The sequence below is a fragment of the Netta rufina genome, assembly GCF_964035555.1.
Source record: "Netta rufina genome assembly, chromosome: Z".
NCBI classification, from domain to species: Eukaryota; Metazoa; Chordata; class Aves; order Anseriformes; family Anatidae; genus Netta; species Netta rufina.
In genome coordinates, this window is record NC_140126.1 from 26,559,805 (window position 1) to 26,586,726 (window position 26,922).

Consider the following 26,922-nt stretch of genomic DNA (forward strand, 5'->3'; position numbering starts at 1 on the left):
TTAATTCTTTACTGGATACTTTTTGGGCATTTGTTTTAATCCCCACAATTAGATTAATGCTAGAAGAGTTTCCATCCAAAACACACAGCAAAATCCATTTTTAAACATGATTTCCAATACAGAAAGTTGCATTTTTTACCAAGTATAACATCAGAATACTAAAATACACTAAAATTATATTCCCTCCCAGTATATTTCATGCTACAGTAAAGGCATGCAAAACTCCCTCAGTTTTTTAGTACTTGTAAGGCCTCTTGGATGTACCCATTACAAAAACATACATTAATAGTTTTGCTTGCTGGTAGTCTATGTTAATATTCATCTTAGTAGTGAAACTCTGATTTCATGTAAACAAATTATCCTGAGTTTCAGAATGTCAAACAAGCATGAAAAAGATTCAGGAAATAGCTACATAATTTGTTTTCTCTTTTTCAGAAATTATCTCTGCTTATACTTTAATACAGTCTTTCATAAGAGTAAAACACACAGTTAGTGAGTGACGTGTTTACTTCTGAACCTACTTCTGATAAAAGCTGTTTATTCCAGAATTTGAAGCAGAGATGGTGAGTTCACTGCCTAAAGAACAGCAAGTAAAAAGTGTCTTGTTTTTCAAAGAAGTTGACTGTCTATTCCTGCCTTCAAATTGATCTCTGCATCTTCAAATACATTTGAAAATTATAATCATATTTCTATAAATCTGTAACTACCAATTAACTTATTTTTGTCGATTATAGTCAGTTTGGTCAGCACCACACATTTTTACTACAGGTGAAAGTTATTTTCAGACTCAATTGACACTGGAAATTCAGTGTTTCACTCTAAACAAGAAAAATATACTACCGTAACAACGGATATTTTCAAGAGATACATCCAGTATGGAAATCATTGCTTTAGAATGTACTTTTTTTTTAAAAAAAAAAAAAAAAAAAAAAAAAAGGATTTACTTTTCACTTATAGAAACACTTAATTTTCTCAATATTTTAATGATTCACCTAAGTCCCAAAACACCATTACAATTACAATTCAGATACTAAGCTTCAACACCATCCTCCTATTTTTCTATGAAGAACTTGCTCTGAGATCTTCTGATTTTCTCCAATTCTTCAAAAGTGAGTGGTCCCTTTGGTGGTTCTAGCAAAGCACTCTGCGTATCCAATATGTTTTCTGCTTCACCTGAGAAAAAAATAAAAAATTAAATACATAAATATAGTTCTTCACCCATACTGTGAGAAAGCAAATGAAGTGGGGAAGAAAAAAAAAAAATAAGAGGAGAAGGGGAAAAAGGAAAAAAGCTGATTTAGCTATTCTTTTTGGGGCAAGAATAACAAAATACCATGTTGCAGCTATGTACTTTACAAAAGAACTGATGACATCATAGTAGCAAAGACGTCTTTAAGGAATTTTGGACTAGTGGAATAACTATACACAGAAGTGTTTGGTATGAAACGAGTGTCTGCCTCAGGCTGCATTTGTTTGAAAGAACTTCAGCCAAAACAATCCATTGTGCTGTTGCTGCTGTCTGTGTCAGCCCCTTTCTCCTAAAAACTACACTGAGTTATAGCCATTTGTCTCCTAGTGGTGTATTAAGCACATGCTTTGGAAAGGTGTAGTTTACACCAGCCCTGTAATGGATTTCACCAATTCTGTGAGTCTGAGAAAACGGTGGGTCACACATGCATATGAAAGGGTATATATGGTTTAAGAAGGAAATTTCCTGTACACGCTATCCCAGATAAGCCATATTTGGGCTCCTTTCTCTTGTCACAGGTCTAGGCTAAACGGTTGTAGGCTCCAGGCACAAAGTGCATAACACAGGACTTGAAGAAGCACTGGCCAAAGCATACTGCTCACAAAAAAAATGTTTGCTAAGACAGTTACCCAAACATGCAGTCTTAGCAGCATAGCAGGGAAAAGTTGTAGGGTGCAGAATGCTCTGGGTAAGGTTGGAATGAAAACATCTAGGACAGAGAATCCAAAAAACAAAGATATAGACTGAACGTTATACATCAGTTGTGGTAGTCTGACTGTGATATAATAAGGGATGAAGATAAGGCAAAGAATGTGTTTTGGTTGATGCCATTTGGTACAATGCCAAAAATCGTGTTTACCTATGCTTTATCTCCTAGCTTGATCATGAAGCTTTGAAGCTCTTGAAGCTCTACTTATGTACAATGAGCCTGACTGAATTCTGTCATGCAGTCTAGACTGCAGCCATTCCATAAAACAAATCTGAATGCTGAAATCTCCAGCTGCAATTTTGGTTAGTATCTCACTGCTTAGGATCTCCGTATCAGTACTATCCAAAAGGAGACACTAGTTACCACTTCCAGTGACTGCTAAAACCACAGTGGGAGTCTGATATATGGCCCTGGCACCCTAACAACTTTTCAACAGCATAAACAGAACTCAAAACAGGTACTTCCTCCTATATGCTCAGTTTTACCTTTAGTTAATCCAAGCTATACAGCAGAAAAAAAAAACCAACACCTCTAAATTCAATGTGGGAGAAAAGGCACGTCATGAGGAAATACTTGAACAATACTTGAACTAGACCAGAGACAGTGTAAATTCAATACAAGCAAGGTCAAAGACAAAATGCTTGGTAAAACAGAAGTATAGGAACTTTCTAGGGGCATAGACTGATTCCAAATAATGAAGGACAGCAAATGATATTGATCTGATCTTGAGCTATTGATCAAGGTGGTTCAGATAAACGGAAGACTGTGGAGACACTGAAAGAATTGCAGTTAGTTTAGGAGAGGGGAACTAACTCTAAGGCTGAACGCAGGTGTACCCTAGAGGGAAGAGACCAGTTAAAGTGGCAACAGTAAAAGGAATGGTGTATGCCCTCATTGTAACATCACGGAGATGGAGCATGGCATGCACCAACAGAAGACACGGGCAAGTAGAGAAGTGGCAGAGAAAGGAGCCTGGGCATGAGCACAGGTACCAGCTGAGTAATAAGAACAAGCATTGTGGCTGTAGGTCAACTGTGTCATAAAGCCTTCTCTTCAGCTACTTAATTTTTACCTTGAAATAAAAATAAAATCATGAACCAGATTTCTACATAATTATAAAACTTTTTCTGATTTTCAGCTTAGATTAATTCAAGCTAGCTCATTCCCTTTTATTCTGCTGCTGATATTAATCATTAGTTTAACTAACTTCCCTCCCTTACTTTATCCTATCCTACCCTGTAAGTAGGGCCTGTAGCCCCAAATCTCTGTTGTCTTTTTACAAGGCTAAGCAGACTTTGAATTCTCTCACAAGGCAGCATGGCATTCCCTGACAATTTTAACTCTTCACTAATTCTAGATTCCTCATACAGAAGAGATCCAAATTATGTAGAAAATACCAAGGAAGGTATTACTCTTTTTCTGCATCAATACTTGTCTGTCTGTACTCTTTATTTGTACTACAGTTGTGGAATCTCCAACCCTGGAGATACTGAAAAAGCCAACTGGACATGGCCCTAGACAACTGGTTCTAGCTGGCCCTGCTTAAGCAGTGTGGGGATTGGACCAGATGACCTCCAGAGGTGCCTTCCAACCTCAACCATTCTGTGATTCCATACTAGAAAACCTCACCTGATATTCCCAGACTTTGCTTGATCCTCTCACCTTTTCATCACACTACTGGGTTATAATTATTCAATGATTACCTAATACATTAAGGTTTTTCTCCCTTTCTTTATTACTTCCATTTGGTGAGCTCTGATTTTAGAAATTCCTATTAGTCTCAATTTTTATCAAATTGAATTCTAATTTATCTCAGTTCTTCAGGTCATCAGTTCTTGTATTACAATTTTCTCTTGACAAAACCAATCAAGTGTGTCATCTACGAATTATATTAGTATTAACTACTCACAATTTCAAATATAAAACAAAAGTAGATCCAGACCAAATCTTGAGCATCTTCATTATAATCCTGCTAAAGCCAAGCAATCCATGTTAAGCACAAACCTTTGATATCTCCTTTTTACCCCACTGCTTACCTTTCTACTGACTTCAGTGTTCTTCATGCTAACTTAATCTTCATACCACGCTAAATGCTTTCATGAGTTTATAGTACATCTACCACATTTATTTTGGAAAACAGAACTGATTTTCCAAGGAAATACATACTCAGTTTGGCAAACTTCATTTTATCTTCTTGTCCATTTGGCTCTATATCTTTTCTTATTCTTTCCTCCAAAATCCTTGTCACGTGCTTTGCATACCACTGAAGTTGCCATAACTGATCTGAAGTTAAGATGATGACTTTTCACCATTGTGATACCTGAACAGAGTATCATATTACCCATTTTAGAGGGTGGTGAGGGAGACCCCATCAGAGGACTTTATGAACTCACTAAACATATCATATACTATTTTCAAGGGACTTGCATTATCATAAGATATTGGATGAAAATTACATTCTTCAAAAAAAAAAAAAAAATCCTAGATTCCAAGTTTTGCTTCTCCATTGAATGCGTACTACTTTACTTTTCAACATTAATTTCATGAACCATACAATTTTTCTCTCAGTGCTTAGCTGCCTATTTGTATTAAAAAATTAAGAAATGCACTTGGTGGGGTTTTAAAAATTTTAATAGATATACATTGATGTGTTGCCCAAATGTACGTGCATCTGTTAGCAGCTGTAAATATTTTAGTTTGTCTCTTTGACCAAGAGCAGAAAAAAATATTTTGTCTGTTTCAATAGCAGAATGCAAAGTCAATCCAGTTAATTAAAATGATTTATGAAGGTGACATGCCATGTCCCAGTGTTGTCTTCGAATACAGTGAACACTGTCTTAGCATGCCTCGCTCACTAGGAATCAGAGTGAACTGCACCTATCAGGTTTTCCATAATCCTTAATATCAATCATTTAATCAGGTCTGCCACGGGCAACCATGAGGAAAGAGCCCACTTTCTGGGACTCACCTCTCTCTTTTCCATCTTAGCAGGGCACTGTGGCAAGATGATCAGCTGATGACTGTGCTTGATCGTGAAGGTATAAGGGCATGATTCCTGTCTGTCTCCCTTTATCTGCTCTTACCATCCCTATCCTCTGCCAAAACAGCAGCATCTGAATGCAATATGGAAGGAAATCACTACATGTGTCACTACTTCCGAATATGTAATGCTTACTTCAGCTGTATTTACAACTTAAGAATTGTTTAGAACTTTAGATTTTTTTTTTTTTTTTTTTTTTTTTGAATCAGGGAAAGAGAAATTAGCACAAGCTTGAACTGGAGAGAAAGGGTGTAGAAGTAAAAGCCTTTGACAGAGGAAGCAGCTGACTGTAACATAAGAAAAAGAAAAAAAAAGGGTGAGATTTTTGTCTGAAAAAGAGAAAACCTATTTCAAGTTCTCTCTCAGTCATTCAAAAAAGGCAAGAGCTTATCTGAAATATTAAGTTAGGTTCTATGTATCAAGCAGACAGATTCACACACACATACCTTTTATCCTTTGCAACAGTGTCCCATAGCCCATATCATACTGATAGGCAAATATAAAGCTTAAGGGAACTATTGGCAGTAGAACTCCTGGGTTCTTCTTTTTTATTGCTCTGTTTTAAAAAAGAAAAAAAAAAAAAAAAAAGAAGAAGAAGGAAATTCATGACTATTTAGGAAATCCAGTGTATCAGCACTGTTAGTTGAGGTTGACCTTGACAGTCTACGACTTGCCTAACCTTCTACACTATTTAATTAGAGAAGAAGTCCTCTTAATTTCCTTGAAAGAATTTGGTTGCCTTCTGGTCACCTTCTGTGCTCGACTATCAGCTCAAAGGTATTAGAGAAAATGCTTCAAGTGAGTTTTTGATATATTTAACATGAAACGGGATAATCTAACTAGTGTTGCATTGCATATATACATCCAGCCTCGTGCAACACGTAGTAATTGAGACCTTACAATCTGTTCCAAATGCATCTTAGTGCACAGAGAATGCTTAATGCATAAGATGCATTTTATCTGTCCTATGTACACAAAACTACAAATATTCCTACATTCCCTCTAATCACTTCATAGCATAAGAAAAAAGAATTACCTAATAAGAATACTATAAAGCAAGTTCTTCCATGTGCAATGCACATTTTTAGCTAGTATTTTTCTCCCCATGAGAAACCTATGCTCCTCATTCAAATTTGAAGTGACCAGATTTCAGAATATATGTACTTGCTCACTGACATTAAAAAAAAATCGTCTGATGGAGTATTTGTACCTAATGACTAGTTCATTGAATCACAATTCAGACAAGAGAATAGTATGGTTTTCAAAAATCCCTCCTGTTACATACACAATTTTTATTTTATGCCAAATTTTCAGTTATATCATTTTATTGGCAGGTCACAGGTCTCTGCTTTTATATAAGTATGTAGTACAGACATATCTAAAGCACATTCAGAAGCAGACAGAAATCAACAGAGTCACTTAGTTATTCCATCAACCTCTGAGCAGTTATTGGATAAAAATAACTATCAGATAAAATGCAAAAGGAAGATCCAGCACTATAGAAATATAATTGTAATCTATTTACATTTTTTATTAGAAAAAAAAAACATCATACCCCGCTGTTAAACCTATGGCAGCAAGTCCAAAGAATGTCCCAAAGTATTTAAGAAATTCCCGTGTCCAAGCAATCTGCATGGCTGTTTGTCTCTCTCTCATCTGATTCTGCATCAGTAGTTGCCTTTCCAGCTAAAGAAAGGAGAGAGGTTAAACAAAATTAAGCCATCCATTTATTTTAAAGATGAGTCTATAAATCCAAAACGTTAAGTAAGATTTTCCTTTTTGTTCTTTTACTGCAGTCATTCATAGGTGTTGACTGAGAATGACCTTCTTCAGTAATTACTATGAAGAGTTTACACCAAGAAAACACGAAGGTCAGCTAGCAAATGCTTTAGTATAGAGTCTTTCTAATACTCCTTCACATGGTCAAGAAAATAAAAATACCAGTGTTCAGTTTTGTGAGCTCCCTGAGTCTCATTGACACTCCCTAGGTTAAGGTTCTCTGACCTTTGCAATTCCACAGTGATCCAAAGGGTACCATCCTGCTCTCCAATTTTTTTCTGCTTGTAGCTATCAATATGTGTCTTTAGGGTCAGCCTTGACACTTTATTTCCCTTTGAGAATATCTTTTCTCATTAATGATGCATCATCAGGATCTATTGTGAAACAGCACAGTTTAAAAAGACAGAAAAAGACTGTGAAGATACCACACCTTTTGAAGTTAATGGAATACACAATAGTCCATGGGGAAATACTTCTGGAATCAGAATTAAAAATAATAATGCAAAAAGTACCATCTGAACAACATATTAACATGTCAAATTAACCTCCCATGGTACAGAAACATAAAAAAAAAAAAAAAAAAAAAAAAAAGACAGACTCCTAGATTTTTTTTTTTTTATTAAAAAAAAAGTTTTGTCTAAATCGGTCCGCATTTGCCCAGAGAGGTTGTGGATGCCCCATCTCTGGAGGTGTCTAAGACCAGGCTGAATGGAGTCCTGGGCAACCTGATCTAGTGGCTGGCATCCTTGCCCATTGCAGGGGGGATAGAAGTAGATTTTTTTCAAGGTCCTTTCAACCTGAGCCATTCTATTATTTCCGTTAAATAAATAAAAATTTAGTATTTCTTAACAGTTCTTCTCTACCACCAAAAAGCACAATCGTTTTTCCTCCTTAGAGTGCTGCCAAAAATAGGAATTGTGCTGAAAATAAGCAGTCTGAAACTTGAATATATAAGTTAGTTAACACAATAAGAAGTCTGCTTCTTCCCATTAAAATTTGTAACTCAGTTTAGGGAAAAAACAGAGTACCTGATTTGGTATGCCTAGCTTAGCTAAGTGAGTTGCATAAAAGTCCAGCAAGGTACAGGAAACTGAATACCAGCTGCTTAAAGAAATGTATTCTAGAAAAGAAAGAAGAAAGAGAATTCAGAAAGTTCACTTCTCATGCATCTGTAAAGTAAGTAATTAAATCTGTTCTTTTCTTCTGCTTTCTAATTCAAGAATAATTTAAAAGATTTGTAATTACTTAAGGTTTCCACCATTTATTCATCTCCATTACTATTGATTTAGCCTGAACAGAACACTTTCTGTTAAATTGTTACTAATTATTTCTTCAGACTATGTTGATCTTGCTATCTTATTTACAAGGTCATTCAGTATCTAGATAGGTAGAATTAATTTTTTAGACAGCATAATAAAAAAAAGGACAGATCTAATTACATATAATTGTACACAGTAGGAAAAACAACATTCACTGTAGTCTCACAATACTGTTTCATCTCTTTCCTCAAGACTTACATTGCAATTGTTGTTTGTACAAAAATATCGTCAACAGGCTCTAGTTTCCTGACATCTATAATTTTCAGATCACTTTTTTTTCAGAAGAAATAATTACATAGCGGCTGACAAACCACTTAATAAAATATCAAAATAATTAGATTTTATTTTGTCATCCACGAGAGACTTGGAAATGCTAAAGTAAGCAAGCACACTGCCCGTTAATTAGCCCCATTGTGGACCCAAATATCCTAAGCCTGGTAAATTGCTGAGGGTTGATGTGACAAGATAAAATAATGACATGTAATATCAGTGTAATGATCTCTATTTTTCCCTTCAATTTGATGATGTGTGTAGTTTGCACACATGTGAACAGTACTAAGAGATCTTTTGTTTGCTTGCTGGCACAGATGAGGAGTTTACGCTTCCAAAATGCACAGCAGTATTGTAAGTGAGCTTCAATTTGAAGACATACATGGGGAGGAAGTGGGACGAGGTAATGCTGATGAAATATAGGTCTTGGCAAAAGGAAACTTACTGGAGCAGGAGAACAAAACCGGACATTTTGTTATGCATGGATAGTAGTGAGAAGTAAGCATGGAATAAAAATAAAGTTTTAATTTTAAATCCACAAGAGTAAACTAAAACATGACCTCTTTAAAAAAAAATATTTCAGTTACTGCTCAGTAGACCTTTATAACCCCAGTACTTTAAAAAAAGATAATTACCAGGTCACAGACACTGAGGTCAAACAAAAACCTTTCTGTAGGAGCCTGTCCTATCAAATTTCAAAAGCCCAAGGTTACTTTCATGTATATTTAATACAAATAACAAGTAATTTATAAAAATAACTTAGTATAAATGAAAACAACTTGTTTTGTACATTATGAACAGCCACCAGATAACATAATCATACATGTACAATTTTTTGTATTCTGTTTTAACCAGTGGAATATTTTTTTTCCCTATTTGTGAAGCCCAGTACCTACAGTACTAACCAGTACCCCATCCAAAAAGAAGCAGGAAAACTTCATAGAAAAACCCTCGTCATTCCTTTCCTCTGAGTAAACTTCTTCAAGGTGGACTCGCCTCTAAGGAATGTAATATTGTATTTAAATTCATTTATCTAAAAAGGATGATTTGGGGGAGAAAATTAGAAAAAAATTTTAGAAAGTTTGGAGAACCTCTGAGCTCTGTTTGGGATGTGCTCTAGCCAGCATGCTGCTGAACGACATGGGCCAATGCTGCTGGCACATCCCAAGCACAGGCTCTGGGAACACATATTCAGAGCTTGCCCCTCCGTCAGACTCCGACAAAGCAGATAGGAAGCAGAGCACCACACAGATGACAATGTCCTAAGAGCATAACCCACTGTCTGCTCACAAAACAGATTCCTATTAGTGATGTTTGATGGTGAAAGTGTACTCAAATTAATTTTGGATGCTCTCATTTAAGAAATTTAAGCATCTACTTGGGAACTCAAGCAGTCCTTGTGTACTGCAATCTTTAGGACATTCAGGCATAACAGATGTACTTTGGTGCTTGCCCATTCAATATGCCCATCTTAATTGAACATCTTAAGCTCCCACAGTTTTGCATGAATTGGATAGCCTGATAGGCTGACTTTGCAGTGGCAAACAGCTACGGGTAGATCATAAGGCAAAACAAGTACATTAATAATTTCTTAATTTCATTATCCTGGTCAGCCTGCTGTAGCTGGCCCTTCTTGAGCAGGGGTTTGGCCCTCCAGAGGTCCCTTCCAACCCCAATCACTCTCTGATTCTGTGACTTTAACCTAAAGCAAGTCAGGATTTGATGGCAGATCTATATAGGGAAAGATTCAGGAGCCCACCACAAAAGGTGACTCCAAATGAGACAAAAGATACAAAACCAAATCGTGTTTGACTGCGGCTCAAATCAATATCCCATTTTCACCTATTAATTTCTTAATAATTGTGTCTTATTTTCCTCCACATGTGTTCTATTGAAAATGCCAACCATGCTGTCATAGTGAAAGGATACAGAAGACTTTTGACCTATTAACATGTAGATTTTATGACAAAGACCAGGTTCCACACCCTTGAGACTTCGCAATGAAGTTAAGATAACTTCTTTTCCCATTACAGAAGGTCAGAAGGAAAAAAAAAAAAAAAAGCTTATTATTCAAACTTACAGGAGTTGTGCTATGGCTTATGTAGCATTATCTCACAGACATGATTAAGTTGACTTCTGAGGAAAAAAGCTATAGTGGCATATCATAAACAAAGGTGAACACCATCACTGTCCAAGTGCCATTTCTCAGGACATAAATTATATTTAACTTTAAACACTGATATAGCCAAAAACCTTTGATAAGAACTATTTACATCACTGCACTTGTACAAAAAATACAGTTTAAAGGGACTCAGGTGCAGATTTGCTATGGGAAGAAGGTAGGTGCTGTAGGCTTCCCACTCAGGTTGTTCTGCAGGGCACAAGAGAGCTAGAGCTGTGATGTGGATGCATGGGTACACATCCAAGTATGCTTTTTTGTTACTGTTGTGAAATCGTGTCCTACAAGAATCAAACCACATTTTAAAGACACATATGAAAGTGAGTATCATAATTAAAAAAAAAAGTGACACTTTTTTGTGAGTTTAAATCGATAGCAAACGCGTTTTCTTAAATCAAAGTACCAACTTCTTTATTGGTAGTAAATATTGATGATATCATTTTAAAAATCAACTTCAGTATTTCAAAATAAAATGGGTTCTAGTAACAAGTGACATTTTATATTTTATAACACTCAGGAGGACCAAATCAGAATTAACTTTCCTGTTTTTTAAAAAAAATACAGTTAGTAGTTTCTCAACACTGTGTAAAAAATTGTAAGAGCTGATTAGCATTTGAAGTCTGACACATACCAACTGTTATAGTAAAAGGAAATCAATCTGACAAAATGAAACATGACAGATGAAGAGAAGTGAGGCAGAGAGGGAAAAGGTCAGTTACTGTGAAACTGATAATGCTAATATACTAGTCAGTGGTAGCCAGCCTTATCGTTTCTATTGATTATTCTTCACACCATGATGTCAAACCATAGAAAAGAGCATTTATGCCATCATTTCATTGATTAAAATCTAGTGGGAGAAAATTCTCATCTGAAATAATGTAATCAAGTTTGACAACCTGTAAAAAAAACAATAAACATCCCTCTTTGGATTACAAGCTACATCAGCACTGGTAGGTAAGATTGGAAATTTCTGATGTTTTAGACTGCTTATTTTCTCTCTTTCTTTCTGCTTTTGAGTTTCTTGTTCACATGCTGTAGGAAGGAACAAATACTACTTTTGTCCTTTATTAGGATGATGTGCAAAAGCAAAACAAATAGGATGCAAGGTGGTGTACAAAGGTTCAACAGTGGAAGCCACAGACGATGCAAAATGCTCTCTCCTGGCTGTCCAGGCGCATTAAATACCACTTGCTTGATGTATCTGGAGAGAGGAAGACATAGTAACCACCCCTTGATAAAGCCTCCATTTACACAATACATTAATGGCTCTCCACATGCCCTTCTCCCCAACACCTCCAGAAGACCGAGCAGAGCAAAGACTCGGCTTGAGAGCAGCCCAAGGCAGCTGAACTACTTAGGGAGCTGCATTTCATGACACCATCATTAAGACACAAATATGCCGACAGTCCTGTAAACAGATATTCAGACAGAAAAGTAATTAATCTACCTTAGAAGGAATTATCAGCCAGGTAAATATGCACACACATCTCCACTTAAGTTCTACAACTCACAATATAACTTTAACAAAAGAGAAACTTGAAGAAACTGCTGTGGTATCCCTACAGTCGTTTTAAAAGAATTTACAGTTCTGTCACAGCCTAATCCCTTGCGCATCTGTTAGAGGTGTAGGGCTCACGAATACTGTGGCTATAACAGAAGGTTATTTCCACTGACAGCTTTTCCATGGCTGGAGAGTCTGAAAGCATTCTTTAAACAACTTCTGACTTCTAATTTCTGAGTATGCAGAAGCAAGGTGAAAAAGATGTAAATTTTCAAAAATATGACGGTCACATACAAAAACCTACAAACCGCTTATAAAGCATATATAGAAGTTTATCTAACGTAGCTTAGCTAAATAACTGCATAAACACCTTACAGTAGAAATGCACTGGTCATTTCTTAGGCAGAATAAAGATTAAGGCTTATGTGACTCGTCCTAGGTGTCATCCTACCTAATCAATGTGCAAAAATAGGAGCTGCTACAAATAGCTGTTTAGCAAAAATAAATTGAAAATAGAATAGTGATACCTATATTTACACCTACGTAGTAAATCACTAGAGTGCAATACAGAGATAATAACTTGTAATAATTACACAGCATTTGCTTGGTTCTATGACCAACACGCACATAGAAGTATCAGGAAATAGGCCTCCAGATCAAACAGTTAAAATAAATCAGACTTAAATGTTTTATCGTGCAGCTTCAAAGCTTGCCTATAAATATCTTTCACTTATAGTACACAGAGCAATTAAAGTTATTAGCACTGCAAGAAATTAAACTCTCTAAAAAGCAAACTCAATTTTTAAAGCTTCCAATAGCTAAGACATCACAAAATATTTACAAGGAAAAAGGGGTCTCAAAACATCAGCCAGATGCCAGAATGTAACCTGCACTGAAAAAATACTCCATATGCTGCTGTTATTGTCAATAATTTAATGGAATTGCATGCCTTTTAAAAAGAATAACATAAGAAACATGTAAATCCATCTGAAGTTTTAGGCTGTACAAAGGAGATGCTCTAGTCCATGGGCTGCTATACAAAAGTAAGGTTTCTTGGTAGTAGCCTAGCATTTCTGTGCTTCTGCTTCTTGGCATTAGAGCAAAGAACACACAGTGAGTGTAGAGAGGTGTCTTCTACCTGCACTGAAGAATCTTGTATCTGCAGAGTAAGCTCAGTTTTTGGGTACCGTATCGGTGTTTAAAAATCTCAGAAGTTTTATGCATGGGCTGTAAAGACAACCCAAAGTCTTTGGATAGACAGTTATGTCAAAAGAGGGCTTGAAATAGCAATATAGATAAAGCAGTGTAAGGCAGTTAAAATTACAAGTAATTAAAAACTACAACAACAAAACAAGCTATAAGAGGCCACAACGACCATAGAGAAATTACTGAGGAAAGGATATAATAAATGGGCTAATTCCTACTTATTCAGCTATTAGTGAGATTTTTTTAAAGACATGGAGACTTGGTATTGAATCCAAAATGAACACCAGAAGAAATGGCTGCAAAAAGATACTGCTGTATGAAAGGCTATTACAATACCAACAAAATCTGCAAACATGATGTTTCTTCCTATCCATTTCAGACTCTTGCAAAACCACTCACTGTTGCTCTCTTTACAGCACTTTGGTACAGAACTAAAATAGATGTAAGATCTCTTTATTTACCCATTTTACATCCTGAGCTCTTAACAAGTTCTGCTTGATAAAGCTTCCCCCCCCCCCTTTTTTTTTTTTTAAACTTAGCATTCACAAAATATTGTTTCATAGAAAAATAAGGACATGGCCAGATTTGACTTCAGTGGACATAACTGAAGACTGAAATGGTAGCTTTGCTCTATTAACAAGGAAGGAAATTCAGAAAACTCATACTGCTAAAGGAAGCGGCTTCAGAAGGTGTTTTTCCTTTGAAATATGGTAAATCCCCCCAGTGACCTAAGCCTTACATGTGTAAGGGTTGGATGAAGGTGCACCTCTGAGCAAGATAAATTATAAGTAAGCAAGCTGCATTGATAGTAAGATGTACTAGTCACAGATATTCTTCAGAGAAAAGACTGGCAAGACTGATTCCACCGAAGAGATGAACTTAACACTTGTCTCATTACTGGTGGAACAATCGGTCTGTTCTGCATCTTTCGCCGGTACTGCTTGCATGTTAGAAATATCAATTAAAATTTGTTCTTTGTAAAACACTGCATTTATTTTTTTGAGAGTATTGTATACTCTGCCTGATCACTGCAGCTAATTCCAAACAAAATGGCTTTTTTTTTTTTCTTGTGAGACAGATTGTTCTAATCTTCTTCAACACAGATATCATTCATCTTGTTCTGTTCCATTTGATGCACGCAAACTAATAAGGATATAGAATTGTTACCAGAGAACATTTATTTCCTGAATTAAGCCCAGATCACCTAGAGGGCAAAACAATTTTTCTAATGCTTCAAGACAAATGCATTAGAAATGCCATAAATGCTACTAGTATCTTGTCAATAGAAAACAAATGTAGCTACTTCCTACCCCAAAGGGAAAAGGATGGTAGTAGTCAGGAAAGGGAAAGTTTGCTTACATTTTACTTAACAGGGAAGAAAGGGAACAATTGCTTTTATTGTAATAGAACTTAAAAAAAATAATCCTTTAGACCAATTCTCAGTGAAAACTTTAGAGAGGAAAAAGGTTAACAAACTAAAAATGGTAGACAATTACTACATATCTAAAACATTAAGAAAATTAAAATTTTTCAGGTATCATCATCGTGATAGGTCATTTTTAACTAACAAGGACAAATTGGCAAATCTGCAGGTAGAAAGAACGTCATTACACAAAGTTGCATTAGTCACAGGAAGGAGTCTATATAAAGACACCTATGCAGAAGCACATATCAGTTCTCTTCCTTTTTTGATTAATGAAAGTGATAAAGCATAAGCAGTTTTATTGTTCAGAAACTTGACAGCATTTTAACACAGGGGGGTTGGACTATATGATCTTTAAGGGTCCCCTCCAACCCAAATCATTCCATTATTAGCCATTTTAATTCCTGCCAAGAGCCAAAACATAGTTACACGTGTGCCTTTTAAAAGCCACCTTATTTTATAATCAGCTGGTAAATCATCCACAGTATGTTGACTAACACGTTAATTGAATTTATTAAGAATAAAAGAACACGACACTATACTTCACCTTCAAATAAAACAGCAGTTCCCCCTGCCCCTTCTGATTCTTCTCTTCTGCAGTCATACTTTTAGCTCATTGCTCAAATATGGTAGGAGTAAGCTTTAAGTTTGTCCTAGGCTAAGAACACGTGTAACATGCAGGTCCCTACCAAGAATAAAATAATTGGCTTATTAGGTCAATTCATTTTACCTGTCTAAGTTGAAAAACTCTTAGTCTACCACATACAGGACAGACATTAATGTTTTCTCCTTTCCACAGTTTTTTTTTTTCCTTCTCCTCTGGTGTTTTATTTCATATTTTGCACTTTTGCATAAGAAAAATGATTAAAACAGAATGGGACTCAGTGTCTAGTTTGTTCTAAAACTTCTAAGGATGTATATTGTAACAGCTTCTTTAGATTCTTATTGCATTTTGTATTGAACTGAAATAAAAATCATGCGTATTAAGACCTACACCTCAATTACAAATTCTTTCCCAGTTTAAAACTACCTGTGCAGAGGGGAAACAGATGAGGTCATTGAGCTGCCTGATAAATAAGTCAGGACTTGCTCATCTCTTCCTCACAAAATGCTCAGTATCTGTACTAGTAAAGGAAGTTGAGAAAAAAAATTATATACCTTAAGAACAATATATTCCATTATTCAAGTCTCATAAAAGCAATAAGTTAAGAAAGGTGCACATATATAAATATAAAAACATTCATTTTCATGGCCCTCAACAGGCTGGAGAGTTGGGCCGAGAGGAACCTCATGAAGTTCAACAAGGGCAAGTGCAGGGTCCTGCACCTAGGGAGGAATAACCCCAAGCACCAGTACAGGCAGGGGGATGACCTGCTGGAGAGCAGCTCTGCGGAGAGAGACCTGGGAGTCCTGGTGGGCAGCAGGCTGACCATGAGCCAGCAATGTGCCCTGATGGCCAAGAAGGCCAATGGGATCTTGGGGTAAATTAGGAAGAGTGTTGCCAGCAAGTAAAGGGAGATCCTGCTCCTCTACTCTGCCCTGGTGAGGCCTCACCTGGAGTACTGTGTCCAGTTCTGGGCTCCCCAGTGCAAGAGGGACATGGAGCTACTGGAAAGAGTCCAGAGGAAGGCTACAAAGGTGACTAGAAGACTGGAGCACCTGTTGTATGAGGACAGGCTGAGAGAGCTGGGCCTGTTTAGCCTGGAAGAAAGAAGACTGAGGGGAGACCTCATCATTGTGTACAAATTTATGAGGGGAGGGTAACAATAGGATGGAGCCAGTCTCTTGTCAGTTGTGCACAGTGAGAGGATGAGAGGCAACAGGCACAAACTGAAGCACAGGAGGTTCTGGCTGAATATGAGAGAGCACTTCTTTACCATGAGGGTGACAGCACTGAACAGGTTGCCCAGAGAGGTTGTGGAGTCTCCTTCTCTGGAGATATTCAAAACCTGCCTGGATGCCCTCCTGCATGGTGTGCTCTAGGTGATCCTGCTCAGCAATGGGGTTGGACTGGATGATCTTCAGAGGTCCCTTCCAGTCTCAGCCATTCTGTGATTCATAAATATACAGATACAAATACTGCTTGTGTTTATCTATGCTGAACAAGTAATCCAAGTAATCTATTTTCCCTTGAACAAAAGTTTAAGTAGGGTGCCTCTTTCACAATATACTGTCACGAACTTTACCACTGAAACTGTTGCTTCTTGAGAAGTAAATGGATGGAAAATAAGGTCCCTAGAAGGACACATTTGAATATGGGAGGGGTTAAAATAAAAACACCACCACATACATGCTTCAAATGCATAGGAGATGTGTTTATAGCATCATCCAAATGTAATTTTTTCAAATCTTCCCCATAGGTTCTAATGCCTTTCTTATTTCTACCACCATTCTCTGAACTTTTCACAGCTTATCTGCTTATTAAAAGAAGCATTAAAATATTTTTTTTTCCCAGCAAAGTCATCAGCCATGAAAACTTAGCAATTTTTACTCCTGGTTAATAAATCCACAATGACATTTACTTTTTCTGAAAAAAACTGTGTTGTTGACTCAGTTTATATATATATATATTTATATATCAGTATATTATACAGTATATAATATACAGCTCTTTATTTAAGCTCCCAGAGTCTAATCACTTATACCTGATTCATTTATTTAACTTTTCCTTCCTGGATGTAATGCTCCAGACTAGCATTCATTCTGTTCCATTTCCTATTATTTCAGGCATTTTGCAGTTCATCATGACAACCTGAACTCTAAACTAATCCCGCAATCTACAATTTTATGCAATGAGAATTTCACTGAATGATGGCCCAATTTTATTTTGAGAAACTGCTGAGTGTCTGGATACAAATTCAAATATTCTGGTCCTCTTCCATCACTTCTTTAAGAGGCCTGACTTTATTTATCTATTTATTTATTTTACTATTAATACTATCTTAATTCAGAAAAAAATGCAATGTCATTTGGTCTTAAGACATGGTCTATCAAGACGCTTCCTATATAGGGCATGAATACACTTTCATTTCCTATTTCAGGATGAAAGGTTGAACATGAACTGTTGAGAAAACTGCCTCATTCCTTTCATTTATTGCCAATCCATGCAAATTTCTTAAGAAAACACAACCATGGCTGGAAAGTAATGGAGTCTTATTGTCTTTTACCTCCAGCCAAGTGCTGACAGCTTAGAGTAAAGAAAATGTGATATAAAGTTACATGTTTCCATGCCTTTGCTGATTTGTTGTCAGTTTTTCCACATACAAATATTGTTGCCATGTTTCTTTTGGAATATCAGATCACAATCTAATAAAATTAACACTTACACATTCATGCCATAGTGCAATAATGTCCCAAAGCATTTTCTTATGAGCCTAACAGCACTATAGCTGTTCACACACACAGAAAACATGCCATGGCAGTTTCACTTCAAGCTGAGTCATGCATGTATGTATGTGCCATAGCTCATACATACCGTGTACAGTGCATGCATCTCTCTCTATAAGCAAGAACTGAAGGACAGAAAGCTGAGAGTCATTTTCAGAAGCAAGTATCTTGTGATCTATAACTCAATGAACTATGTTATTTCTGCAGGAACAGAACTGGCAAGAGTCTGGTATGTTTTTGACACTTCTGAGTTACGTCCAGGAGAACAGTTCAGTTACAGAACTACCTACTACATTTTTTTTTTCATCTTTAAAAATTCGGAATATGCATTAGAGGATGCGTTTACCTAACAGTGTTTTAAATTATCTGTCCAGCTAGTTAACAATTTTAATAATTAGAAAAAATGGCTTGAGTTGTTCTTAATGTCACTGTTTCTGTTTAATTTTGCATTACTTCCAAATCATCAAAGGAACTGTTAATATAAAGCAGAAAAAAAAAAAAAAAAAGCACCAATATATCAGATTACATACAGAACTGCAGGGGAGCTTCAATACCACTGGCTAGCCCACATTACAATAGGATTAGAATAGAATACTGGAGTTTTCTAAGGGCTTCAGACGAACTTATGTTGTTCAGGACCCCAACAGGTGGAAAAGATTTTTGAAAGACCATGTCAGCCTCTCTCCTGTTTTTCAAAAAAAAAAACTGCATTACTACTGCATTGTCAGAACAGAATTATCTACCCCCCACGTTTCAGCTTTACTCGATATTGGCATTTTTTTTTCCTCCACGAAGTATGGAATATTTTCCATGCTCACACAGGCAACATACAGGGAAAAAGTTTAATAACTACAATTTCCCAAAAACTAGCTGCTATGAAAGCAGATCTGTGACTGTTCCCTGGCTATCCAAGATTACCTGGGGAGAAGAATGCACTTTACAACCTGACTTAATAAAATAGGGAGAAGGGATGGCAGAAGGGGAGTGAGACTATCCAGAGATTCATATTGCAGACAGGAGGTTATAATCAAACATTTTTATTATGGGTAAATACAAGATTTGTCAGAAGTATATTATTTCCCTAGCCTGTTTATTATCTCAAAGGTTATGTGGCTCCCATCAAAGATTAATTTGAAGGATTATCTCTGACTCCTGAACGCAATTAAGCTTTCCCACAGAGAAAACTATATCCTTTTGTCTGATAAGGAATTCTCTTGCTAGAAAAGAAAAACAACAAAACTGAACCAAAGAAAACCCCAAATCACTCTGAACTGCTGCCCTCCCCTTCAATACAAACAAACAAAATGTAAGTTACAGAAACATTGATAAGCCCTAAGCACTAACTAGTCTCCTCTTTCCAGCACTTTCAGAGATTTTTCCTTTCCCCTTTATTACTTTCTTCTAAAACTTAGATTTTGCAAGCCCTCCAGTCTTCCACTCTTATCAGGCTGATCTCCCCCTGAAAGACTGCCAGAGCCAACCCGCTGTAACATTAAAGCAAAACATTTATAGTAAATTGTATTTAAATAATGGTTATAGCTTTTTACTACAATTGCCAATTATGACAAATTAATATACGTGCTACAGCTGGATACGTAACACTGAGCAGTGCTGGGAGACTTACCTGTTACTATAGCAATATATATTATACAGGTCTCATAATTATGTTTCAATTTTCAAATTTTGTAGTATCATTTTCTATTTTAAACTTTTATAATTGTTGTAATTTATATTTTAGAATTAAAACAATTGTTTTTCAAGATATAAGGAGGTTGTACAATTCTTTTTCAAGTAAATTATTCGCACAGAAACTAGATTTTTGCTTATTTTTTGCAGGGTGGGCAAGCTGGCATACAGGGCACACTGAGGCTTCAATTCTGAATTCCTTTTCTTATGATGCTATCTCTACATCAGTATCACACATACCTGAAAGTCTATCTAATATACTGTTAACAGTTAGGCCAGTCAGAGCTCATTTCAACAGACTACCAAACTGTGCATGTGGTCCTCAAGAGGAGAGCAGACACCAGTTCTCAGTCTGGCAAGAAGCAGACGTGAGGACATACTGGCTCAGGATCCACAAAATACAGTGGGCCATAGTCTGGGCCAACTTCAGCAGTGGCCAGAGCATCACAGAGCACCTCAAGTCAGAAGAGACCTCAGTAGGTTCTGCTCGGAACAGTATCAGCTGTGTGATCAGACCAGGCTGCTGAGGGCATTTTCCAGGCAGGTTTTGAAAACCTCCAGTGATGCAGGTGGCACAGCTTCTGCTCCACTGCTGGGCTGTCCACGCAGAGAAAAAGGTTTTTACCTACATTCATACACTTTCCCAGCCCTGTTTCGATTTATGCCCACTGCCTCTCACCCTCCTGTGATCCACCACTGCGAACAGCCTGGCTCTGTTTTCTTGATAACCTCATAAAAGTTATTGTTGAGGCTGTTGCTAGATCCTGTACCACAGAAATCATCCCTCCTACTGACCAGATCAGTCCAGCTCACTGGACCACCTCTCAAGAAGTGCTCCAGCCCTGGGCCACCCTGATGGTCCTGTGCTGCGTGTTCTCCTTATCAGCCACATTTTTCCTAGGGGGAGGTGGGGAAAAGACAAAAACCAGACTCAGCATTTAAATGTATTTAACAAAGTAGCGAACAGAAGCTGACAGACATCTTGCTTCCCACCCCCAGCTTTCTGGCTACACTGCTATTTGTATCAAGCCCTCTTTGCTGCCCCTTTTGATTCCCCCTGCTGCCAAAGCAAATTGCAGGCTTATGCTCCAGCCTCTGTCTCCCAGGGTGCCCTAGGGTCTTCTTCGCAGAGCTGGCCTGCAGTTCCCAGATCACCCTTCAGCCTCTTTTGAAAGTGAGGGTTTACTTTTGCTAGTAACCAGGGACCTCTGCTGATTTCCATGACCTTTCAAAGACTATAGAAAGCAATCTTTCTGTAACATTGGTCAGCTTGCACAGCACCTCTGGGTGCAGCCCGTCAGGTCCCGTGGACTTTTGTGTACTGAGTAAGCATTCCCTGTCTCTCTTCTCACCTCCTGCTGATACTTCCTTCCCTCCTTGAACTCTGACATGAACTGAAGAAGCTGAACAGGCCTTGTTTGGAAAAGCACCTCAGCCTTATTTGTGTCTGCTGCCACTAATCTGCCTGTCACATTCAACGTGCCCACACCTTCCTCCCTCACATTTTTACTGAGGAAGTAGTAATAAGAGGTAGAAGCTCCTCTTATTACCCTTTGATATCCCTCAAAAGCATCAACTCTAGATGAGTTAGAACATCCCTACATGCCTACAACTCTGCTTTTGTAGGTGGTTCCTACCTCCAACTTACAAATGATGCCCCTTCACTTCAGTTTATGCCCCAGAAGGGCATAAACTAAACTCTAAATCTGACAGAAAGGGAATGGCATAATATTGAGTTGATGTTGTTCCATTCAAAACAAAACAAAAAAAGCCTTTTTGATTCCTCTATGCATGGGAAAGTTTAACAAAAAAAAAAAAAAAATCACAGAAGAGGTTATGGCTTTTTTAATGTCTATAGCCTCAATGAAGAGCTTTTAATATACATTTAAAATGTCTTTCACAAATCAACATAAAAATATAAATATTCCTCTCTAGTGCAATGTAAGTTTAGTAAGCTCTGCTCTGTGCAGTCTAGGAATCAAGTTCATTAACAGTAAGAAATCTTGTTTAAAATTTTCATATGTACTGTGCCACAAGCTTCTACTACCATTTTGCTTTCTATCACTCTAAATATCACTATATAACATACAAGTTTTTTTTTTATATACATTTCAAAAAATTGTTTGAAGACAATGTACATAGATTATGCACTAACCATACTTAAGCTGGTCTTATCACAATTAAGTCTTCAGCAAGCTTCAACAAAGCATGTGAATTCAGAGTTTCCTATTTCAAAACCCACTTGATGGTTAAGGAATGTCACTGTCTACAAACACCAAATAAAAAGTTGTATTTAAAGTGCTCTAACCTGTGCTGAAGAATGTATAATCAACTACAAATACTGCTGCGCTCCTAGCTGTCAGTTTCAAAATGTCTTTTTTCTGTGGTTGCTTTGTACATGTGAAAATAGCTTTATAATTTAACTAGTTATTTCAATTACTTTTTGAGGGTACACATTTTTGTTGTCAAAAAAATGGCACAGGACAAATATCTTATAGAACGGGAAGTATAGAACATAGTTCTTCAGAGAAAGAAATAAAGAATGTACCTCATTTTGTGTTAAGAGCATTCACAAAGCTCATGACAATAAATACTCCAATATACATGCCCTGAGATTTGGAACCTCCTCTTATGCACTCGACCATGCTAAAAGCATTTAGCAAGGCCGTGTGATAGGCTTGAGCTGTAGATATAATATATAGAGCTGATATATTGTGTGTTTAAAGAGAATTTTGCAAGTTACACTTTAAGAAACAGGCTTATGATAAAAATGAAGTCTCAACAAACTTCTATCACAAACAGTTTTCTCTGGATACAGACTGGTATTTCTTTCTGGAGCCACACCAAGACACAATACAAACAACTGCCAAGTCCTTCAACATCAAGGCAACCTGACAGTCTGTTTTTTATTTTTTCCCCAAAAGCATAATATACAATTTACAAGGCCACAATCACTTCTTTTTGCAGAGTTAGCCCAAGAAGTGTATAAGGGAGAAATATGCACATACCTTTATAATACATTTCAACATTTTCCTACTTGAACATAGTCAAGCTGGTTTGGGTGTTCAGCACACCAGACTGACTCTAAAACTGGATTTAGGATGCACTAAGGCTTGTGATTGGGAGAGTTCTTTGTCAAGTTCTCTCATGTTACTCACCTTCCTGTATGTCAATGACTAAGCAGCTTTTTTTTTTTAAAAAAAAAAAAAAAAAAAACACTTTTCTTCTCTACATTTGGAAGAGAGCATATGCTTTTTTAAAAAAAAAAAAAAATAAAAAATCCAAGTGTTCCTCCATGGAGATTCATAGCACAGAATTCCTGTTCCAAACAATTTACAGTAATTTTATGACTCTGATGACATGCAAGGAACACATATACAAGAAGCCTTTGCAGATTCCATTTCACCAGCACCTGCTGTGTTTTTTTCTCCACGTCAAACCAATGACTTGAATAGTTCATTCCCGAGCAATGACACATCATCACTGTTTTTACGCAGGGCATTCTGTGGCAGTTTTTGATGACTTCCTGATCTACCCCAACTGTCTTAGAGTAAGAATAGTGTCCCTTTCCCCCAACACTCTAATCACAGGGCTCTCCAAAGTACATTCAGAAACTGAAAAGCTCCAAGAGGTTCTGACCCTACATCTTGCTTTGGGACAGTTTTATGTTTAAAACAAACAAGCATTTGTGAACCTCTCTTAGCAAATATATCATATTCCTTGAAGTGAAAGCTTCTCTTCTATTAAGAAACACAAATGTTTTTAGAGGAAGATGGGAGAACTGACAGCATCCAAATCCAAATATATGAGAGAATATCTAATGTTTTAAGGTAACCTATTTCAGGCTGGTCCTAACACAGCTTAACTTCTCCATGAATTCTTAGTTACAATTTCTCTCTAAAAGCAAATGTATCAGGCTATACTGTTTTCCACCCACAACCTGAAAGCAGTTTGTCTAACACTGGACTCCAGAGAGATCATAGGTTTTACTCACACATGCAAAAGACAAATGGCAGTCTTCTCTTCTTTCTCCCTAAGCTCAGAGCAGAATTACTTTTTTTCCATCCCTTTTGACACAACATATAGTTCTCCCCTTGAACCCACTGCATCATTTGCACCTGACATAACTGACCATTTCATGCATTTGTAATAGACACAGGTTTTCTAACATGGACAATGTGTCTGCAAACATAGTATAAATGTTCAGGTATTTGTGCTGTTAGAAATAAACCTACTATGTTGCCTAATGGCATTTTCAAAAAGATGAAATGTTGCACAGGGAGAATTCCTAAAGAATGACTTGCAAAGCTTTTGTGTGTGATTGTGAAAGGGATTTTTTTTCATAACTCTCCTAAGAGAAAGAAGTTGATTTTTGATGTTAGTGTGAGCATTTGGGCTAGAACTAGAGTTGTTAGTCACCTGGGGTCAAAAGGCCAAATAGTGCTTGCCAAAGCCCCCAGCACCTTACAAGAGCTAGCCTGAATTCAGGCTGTTTTCTCAACTCTATTTGTCATTCTGCACAGCAGAGAAGCAGATCATGAAACAAGCCTTCACTTTAACTTCAACATCATTCTCTGAAACTAAACACATTCCCACCATTTGGATTTCCAAAAGCTCCAGGAGTAGAAGGGCCTACCTCTGTATGCAAACAAACAAACAAAAAAGCACGAAACTGTACACAAATCTTGCAGTTGCATCTGAGAAAATTATAATCCAGCACAGACAAAAGTGATTTTTGCAAATCTTGCAAGAAGTCAGTTATCTAGTATTTTGCTACACTATTTTTTTATGCTTTCTCTTTCCTAGCCACATTTCTGGTGTCACTTCCAGAGTTCAGTTTAAATGCAACCTTACAAAACCTATGTTCAGCATGTACCTCAGCAGCTTTGAACACTACTATGCCACCTACTGACAATTTAATGAAGAGGAAATTAAACCATCACTACTTTAAACATTTTAAATTTACCTGCATTCAACTTAAAAGCAAAACTAAAGTGACAAACTCCAGCTAAGTCTACTGGGATGGCACTACTAATACTGTAGTGTAGGATGGTAACAAGTTGCAGAGCACAAATTCTGGCAACAAATCTGAAAGCTGTAACTCCAGCTACATTGTAACACCTATTCAGCTTAGCTTTCTGAACTTCAGTCAAACTGTTCTTCCTTCTCTTTTTCATCTGACCTTTTACCGTTTTATGAGAAGGGGGGTAAGTGATCCCCTGGTCCCTATTTACTCTCAGGTTTCTAGAACAAACGAAGAGCCTCATGGTGGCTTCCTAGGAACGTGGCATGGCTGCAGCTCCTGAACCTGAAGAGAGCTGCTTGAGTTTGTGCAGTGTGAGAGCTGAAGCACGCTTTATTCGCATATTTTAACAGAGCAGGATCTGTGTCTCATTAACCCTGCTGTTGGCTTGGTCTCACACGTTCACGCAGCTTTACAATGGGGTGGTTCAGCGGGGCTCCAGGGGTCTGCCCAGCGCCTGGCGCCCCCAGCCCAGCTCCGAGCGGTGCCCTCCGTGGGCAGAGCCGCCTGTGCGTTACCTGCAGCCGCGAGCTCATGAGCATGAACTCCTGCTGAGCCCTCAGGTTCTCGTTCATGGGCTTGGAGAAGACGAACCCCATCTCGCCCTGCAGCGCGGAAGAGACAAGCCGGGTGAGACCTAGCACGGAGGAGGAGAAGGAGGAGGAGGAGGGGGGGGGCACCTCCAACCCCACCGGGCCCGACCCCGCCCGGGGCACCCCAGCCCCAGCCCCAGCCCCAGCCCCAGCCCCACGCCGGGCGCCGGGCCCCGTCCGGCCCCGCCCGCCCCTCGCTGGGGGCCGGCCCCGCCGCACGCAGCCGGGGAGGCCGCGGCGGGCCCGGCCCCGCCTCACCTCGCGGGGAAGGCGCCGCTCGTCCCCGGGCCGCGCCGCTCCGAGCCGCCGGAGGTCAGCGCCCGCCGCCCCCGCCGCCGATTGGGCGCCGGAGCCGGGCGGGACGCGGGGCAGGGCCGGGCCGGGCCGGGCCGAGCCGCCTGAGCGGGGCTGCGCCGCGGGCGGAGCTGCAGTGAGCGCCCCGCGGGTGGCAGCAGAAAGGGCGGCCGCTGAGCGCCTCAGACGGCGGGGCGGACACCGGCGTCCTCCCCTTTCCCCTTCTACCTTTACTTTCTGTCTTTATGCCCTTCCCCTCCCCACGTCAAGCGCACCCACACGCCGTGGCACGACCCCAGCTCAGGTGTGATGCATCCAGGTGCAAAGCACAAGCTAGCAGGGGAAGGAGCCGGAAGGGTTTAACACGTAGGGTTTCACTCTGCCTTTCCTAAAGTACCGGGATGATTCTCATGGCAATGAGAACCATGGTCAACCACAATTAAGGGCTGACTTTCAAATCCCAATAAATTAAATTTTCATAATTTCAAAAAGCGTAGAGGTAAAACATATGCCCTGCCAGTTAGGTTTTACACAGTGATAGAAATACTGGGTAGGATCCCCAGGACTCTTCTTTCAGGACTGAAGAGTATCTCACTAAAGAGCCAAACACCAGCCTGCTATACAGCGCCTCAAACTCAGCCTCACAGAGACTTCTAAGGACACTTTCAAGGTTTGACAGTACAGTGTTAGACAATCTTGTATAGGGCCTGCGTTTACCATGAAAGGTTGGACCAGCTGATCTCCGTGGTCCCGTCCAACCCTGACTTTTCTATGAATCTGATTCTCAGCAGTGACTGTCATTTTAAAATTCTTGCATCTGCTGATGTCTTAACCTGACAATGATTCTTGCTGTCAGTATTTGTATGTTTTCTAAATACATACATTTTCTAAACACATACATTTTTGCAGGCTTTTTTTTTTTTTTTTTTTAATGTCTGAAAAGAAGGTGTCTTTTTCTCACAGAATTATTTTTTGTGTTATTTCCATGATGACCCTCCTTTATTTTTTTTAATGGCAAGGCAAAAATAGGAGAAAGATAAAGAAGAAAAAAATATATATATTTTTCTGATATAGAAAATTACTTAAATTTACTTCAGGTCTTTCTAAGAACTTGCAGATACCCTTTTTGTGATATCTTGAAAATGCCTCTGAAAATATTTGATCTCTTGAACACATGCAGTTTGTGAGGAGATACATCCATTAAAAAGGTGATGGCAGGATGTATTTTCAAGTCACAGTGTTTGGCTGAGTAGTCCACTTAATT

At 38.2% G+C, this 26,922-nt stretch overlaps 1 protein-coding gene across 2 annotated transcripts; it reads right to left on the reverse strand.

Moving 5' to 3' along the window:
- PLGRKT (plasminogen receptor with a C-terminal lysine) lies at positions 1 to 25,717 on the reverse strand. 2 transcript variants are annotated; one of them, XM_084305648.1, is made up of 6 exons: positions 25,623 to 25,717; positions 25,290 to 25,376; positions 6,554 to 6,684; positions 5,445 to 5,554; positions 4,125 to 4,278; positions 1 to 1,173 (listed from the first exon to the last, which is right to left on the reverse strand). In XM_084305648.1, exons 2-5 carry the CDS (start codon positions 25,368 to 25,370, stop codon positions 4,145 to 4,147), a joined length of 456 nt encoding a protein of 151 aa, XP_084161774.1. In that variant the 5' UTR covers positions 25,371 to 25,376; positions 25,623 to 25,717; the 3' UTR covers positions 1 to 1,173; positions 4,125 to 4,144. The 2 variants fall into 2 exon arrangements, with proteins under 2 accessions (XP_084161774.1, XP_084161775.1); XM_084305649.1 differs by lacking the exon at positions 4,125 to 4,278.
- Between the last annotated feature and the right edge of the window lie 1,205 nt (positions 25,718 to 26,922).

Coding starts and splice junctions, on each gene's coding strand:
- PLGRKT (XM_084305648.1), bottom strand. CDS start 25,370: ATGGGGTTCGTCTTCTCCAAGCCCATGAACGAGAACCTGAGGGCTCAG. Junction 6,685..25,289: donor TCATGAGCTCGCGGCTGCAG/GTAACGCACAGG, acceptor TCCTTTCTTTAG/CTGGAAAGGCAACTACTGAT. Junction 4,279..5,444: donor ACTGTTGCAAAGGATAAAAG/GTATGTGTGTGT, acceptor TACTCTGTTCAG/GTATCACAATGGTGAAAAGT.